This window comes from Nicotiana tabacum, chromosome 24 (genome assembly GCF_000715075.1).
Source record: "Nicotiana tabacum cultivar K326 chromosome 24, ASM71507v2, whole genome shotgun sequence".
Classification (NCBI taxonomy): Eukaryota; Viridiplantae; Streptophyta; class Magnoliopsida; order Solanales; family Solanaceae; genus Nicotiana; species Nicotiana tabacum.
In genome coordinates, this window is record NC_134103.1 from 84,616,325 (window position 1) to 84,621,930 (window position 5,606).

The 5,606-nt window shown below is 36.0% G+C and overlaps 1 protein-coding gene across 1 annotated transcript; it reads right to left on the reverse strand.

Moving 5' to 3' along the window:
• Nucleotides 1-981: 981 nt before the first annotated feature.
• On the reverse strand, nt 982-1,812 carry LOC142178276 (uncharacterized). Its single transcript, XM_075247606.1, has one exon. It carries the CDS (start codon nt 1,810-1,812, stop codon nt 982-984), a length of 831 nt encoding a protein of 276 aa, XP_075103707.1.
• Between the last annotated feature and the right edge of the window lie 3,794 nt (nt 1,813-5,606).

Here is a 5,606-nt window from a genome sequence, read left to right on the forward strand (position 1 = left end):
GATTTGGCGTAATATAGTGCTTGGGCTGAAGGCCCCCCCCCCCCCGAGTCTGTACACACCCCCAGTGAGCTCAGGTACCTACTGAGTGCGAGTGTCGAGTGCTGAGTGACTGGGAGGCATAAGTGATTGTGAGGTATGCCCGAGTGGCACGAGTGACTGTGAGGTTTGCCCGAGGGGCTGTATATAAGTGATGTTTTGCCCGAGGGGCTGTTTATGATTTCATCATTTTTTCTCACCTTTGCATTTTTCCTCTGTTTGAAAACTGTTGAACAATATCTTTAAATGATTTTTAGTGGAAGTGGGTTTAAACAAGATGTTTTGATTCAAATCCTGATTTTAAAAGCATGTGGTATTTTACTGAGATTTCCTGATATGAATGTTATATGCTTTATTGTTCGTCGCTACTGCTCAGTCTTTATTTATTGTTGTTACTTAATGAGTTGGTGTACTCACGTTACTCTCTGTACCTTGTGTGCAGACCCAGGTATAGCTGGACATGGTAGCGGTTGTTGATTGTTCTGGTTGCAGAGTTTCCCGGGGATAGCAAGGTAGCTGCCTGGCGATCGCAGCCCTGCTCTTCTCCCTCTTATCTTTCTTTAGTTGTATTTAGCTATTTTCCAGACTGAGTTAGTCTTGATGTTGTTAGACAGATTCTAGTAGATGCTCATGACTAGTGACACCCCGATGTCGGGCTTTCTTTTCCGCACTTTTATTTTGATTTGAACTCCTTTACGAAGGTTTTTATGTTAAATAACATTGAAATTTCTTTGAAATAAAAATATCGGTTTGTTTTGGAAATGAGTCGGTTTGCCTAGTTCCACGATAGGTGCCATCACGACAGGAGTTAGTTTGGGTCGTGACAAAAAGCTCTCTATGTGAGGTAATATGGTGAGATGTCCCAGTATCTATTATCCAATCACAAATGGATATTTTTGTCAATAAGAACGTTATACCTGCCATTAATGAGTGACAATTATTTGATTAAGATTTGTTGAAGACGTTCATCAATTGCTTGTACTGCTCTTCTGTGAGAAAGTTCCCTTGCGATTTCTTGCTATTGGAACCTTCTGCCTCACCAATTGAAACGTTGGCATAAGACTTGCCTCCTACTCCTTGAGCTTTCTTCTTACTTTTGAAATCAGAAGGAAATCCTATAATCCTATAACAATTTTTCGTTAAGTGTCCCTTATACCCACAATGTTCACAAATCAACCCTGGCTTCTTAGGTTTGAGACCTTGCCCTCTACCAGCTAGCATGGTTAAGGGTTCTCTATCAGTGTTGTCCATCCCTAGTGTGCGTTGACTCTCTTCCTGCATAGCTAGAGTATATGCTTGATTCACAGTTAGTGTAGGACTTCTAAGTAACACATTACTTCGAACATGACTGTATGATTCATTTAGGCCGACCAAAAATTGCAGTAAATGCAGGTTTCTAAATTTTTCAATGAAAGGTTTATTCTCTTCACAATCACAGCCTGAAGTAGGTATCATCAAGTCCATCTCGTCCCATAAATCCTTCAATTTTGAGTAATATTGAGTTACAGAGTCAGTACCTTGCTTCAAGGCTCCAATTGATGTCCACAAGTGATAAAGTCTGGTGAGATTTGATTTCTCAAACCGCTCCCTGAATTCGTTCCAGACCTTTCTCGCATTCGAAGCGTAGATGATACTAGGTTGAAATTCAGCTATCCATGAGAGCACCACAGCGTTGCATCGCTCCCACTGGTTTGCCAAATCTCCTTTGTAGGAGCTCTTCAAGCAGGTTCCGTCAATGAACCCTAGCTTGATTTTGACCAGCAGCGCTTGACGCATCGAGAGGCTTCATAGAGCATAATTTTCTAGGCATGTAAGCTTGATATCAACCAATGTTATACCAGGAATGTCTGTAGCTTGTAAGAAAAGTGGATGATTGTGATCAATTTGAAGATTTCTAGTTAATTCTCCCATGGCTCAACTCCCATGGCTGTTGAAACCCTAGAATTCGAAGTTCAACTATGGTTTCCTAATCAGTCTCGAAATCCTCTGCTCTAATCCAGAACCGATCTCTCTGATACCATGATGTAATCTGTGATTTCATCCATTGATAAGAATTGAGATGTGAATTGAGAAAGAGTGAAGAGGAGGAAGAAAGAGGAACTCAAATTGTATTTCTCAATCTTAGATCTTATTTACAAAATATATGTGTATTAATAGAGTACATAACCGACTCTTTTAATATAAGTGAGAAATGACCAAACTACCCTAACTCACTCACTAGTCTCCAATAGGTGTTTAAAATTTGAACACCCTTATTGAATTTTCTGGCTTCGCCACTGTTTATATGTAAACTCCAAATCTTTTCTGAGACCAACGTGAGGCTCGCACACCCAACAAAACATCACGAAATATAATCAAGCAAATAATTGTTCAAGTCAAAAACATGGAAATAAAGTAGATTTAAATTATATTCCTTCTCGATCTCGTGTAATCGGTAACCGCAAAGGTTTCCTTGATTAAGACCCCACATTCTTGTGGTATGTTCAAAGAATATCTTGCCTGTAGGTAGTAAGGCAGATAGCATGTTATTATAAATCATTTGATTATTTTTTATGACCAATATTCTTTCCTTACTATAATGCTCTGAAAGCAAAGATCCCCCTCCCCTTTGTTCTATTTTCTTTTTACGATTTAGAAATGTAAAACTTCTTGCTTTAAACAAATCCCAAATATTGTTTTGGATATCTCTAAAACCTAAATTCTTAATTTGGAAGTTGTTAGAAATTTGAGCGTTGATTAGCAGCCTAGAGGCACTTGCATGCAGTGGAGAATCAAAGACAGCTTAACCTTGATAAAGAATTCCTAGCCTTAAAGGTACATTTAAACCAAAAAGGTAAACCAAGCCATGGGTAGGGGTGTTCGAAACCGAAAATCAAACCGCAAAGTGGTTTAATGGCTTATTGGTATCGAGTTATCGGATTAACAGGTGGGGAACAAATTAAAATTTTATTATTAACGACTTATCGGTTTGTGGGCGGATTATTCAATTTTCTTATCGGATAAATAGTTAACCCGTTAAGAATTTTTATATTTATATATTTTTATACGTATGTATGACATGTAGATTCATGCGACCATGGAAAAGAAAGATGATGAATCATGATATTGCAATTAGGGCGTTCATTTGGATCAGATATCCGAAATCCGAAATCCGAACCAATCCGTTCAATTTCGGATTATATTTATTAAAATTTCGGATATTCAGATCGGATTCGGATTGGTATAATTTAACCCGATCCGAAATCCGAAATTACTAAGGCATGTATAAATACTAAACTTTAATTTCGGATAGTTAGTACTTTCTTTACATCTTCCTTCAAGCTATTACCTTTATAATTACTAGATTTAGCGATATTGGCACCATAGTACCCTCATAATTGTATAAACACGAATTTTTCTTGTTGTATTGCCTTTTTTACAAAGAAAATATACGTATGAGTTTGCAACTTTGAGGCATAACAACTCGAACCTCCAGAGAAATATTTTCTTAGAGATGCAATGCTTATAAAAGGGATGAAAAACAAAAAGATGTTTGTATTAGCACAGAACACAGAAGAAGCAGATAAGGCAGATGCATTAGCCGATTAGATTAGCAATAGCCTTAATAATACGTATAATCCGACCCGAAATCTGAAATATTGATCCGATTCAAACTTTAAAATCCAATTCAATATTAATTCGGATCGGATTGCATTTTATAGAATTCGAAATCCGAATCCGAATCCGAAATGTGCCAAATCCAATCCGATCCGATCCATGCACAACCCTAATTGCAATGTGCCCATTTTGTATCAACATATGAGGATACCACAGGTTTTGGACATAGAGATGCCACTGTTTGACGTTGCGATCTCCGTGTTTACGCAAGCTATGCATGGTTTGGAGATGATATACTTTGAATGGATAATGGACTTGATGCTACTCAAGTGTACTCAAATCAAGGCTATAAAGGATGTCTGGATGATAATTAATATGCTACTACTTTTATATAGTATTCCTCTGCTCCAATTTATGTGAACCTATTTACATTAAGAAAAGAGAGAAGACTTTTGAACTTGTGGTGTGCAATGAGGCATATATATTTTGTATGACTATAAATTATTACATAAAGGTAAATTATTTCCAGATACAGATTCAAATAGGCCGATAAACCACCCGATAATAGCTAAACCGATACCAATCCGCCCGATATCTTATCGAATGGCTAGCGGATTAATATATTTAAAAGACGATAACCGATAAGCCGAACCATTAAGCGTAAATAACCACCCGATAAGCAGCCCTGACCTTGGGCGAAGCCATGATTTCAAACTTATGGATTCGTGATTTTAATCGTCTTATGTTACTAAATTCTAAATTAATAATTATACATATTCAATGAACTTTTTAAGATAAATATAGGGTTCGAACCAAAGTTAGTGAGTTCGGCCGAACCCGCTCTCGGCACTGGTACTCTAAATTTCAGAAATTAACTGTCGGTCAGGGCAGTACAATAAGGTTTAAGCCAGAATTCAAGACTTAATTAAAGAGTGGGCTAATCCTCATGATTAACTCTAGTGATGGAATTATCTTAATTTCTTTTATTTTTCAGTAGATTATTCAAGAAAGTAATTGAGTTAAATAGTTAATCGTATTGCAGTTAATATCAAGCAGAATTCAAGTTAGAGGTGAGTAAAAACCTATACTCAACTGGTTTCTCCATAACTAGCACTGGCGTTTCAATCTGCCTTTTGGCTAATATATACTACAAAAAGAAAAAATTAGAATTAGTTATAAACTTCGTTGTTAATCTGTCGCTAAATCGTTCATAGCTAATACAATTTCTTGATAATGTATCACTAAATAGATTAACGACGATTTTTCCTATTTAGCTACAGAATTTGTCCGTCGTAACTTTTATCATCCCATCGTGGAAAACCTTCAAATACAACAAACATTCAGTCTGCCCATCTTTTTTACCTATTCTAAAACAGACGTTATTATACTTGCATAGCTAAAAACAAAGTATCTTCTTTACTGTCATCACTGGCGACAGAATGAACAAAACAGAAGCAGGAAGCAGGTACATCACAAATACTGCAGCATACATGTATTCACTACTAAAAAACAGGAATTAGCGACGGACGAAATCTATGATTAAAAAGAAAAATTCTTCGCTAATCCTCTTTAGCGACGGATTAACGATAGATTATCAGAAAATTTTGTTAGCTACAATTTAGCGACAGATTAGTGACGAAATTCGTACCTAATTCCAGTTTTTTGTAGTGATTTTTCTCTTTCTCCATTATCATTTGTACTTAATACGCATTTACAAAAAAATAGGAAAATGACATTATATAGTCGTTCTTAACATAATAGTCCGAAAAAAAATATTTTTTGTTTATATATACATTATGTATGTTATATATAAAAATTATATAAATTTTATATACTTTTTCGGTTGTCAAATATAAATATTTTCTAACCTCGTCTAAGAGCGATAATACAAAAAACAAAACTTAAGATATCAAAAGTCCCAAATATGCATATATATTAAAATCTTATACTTGCCGAAAAGTGATGTGCGTACA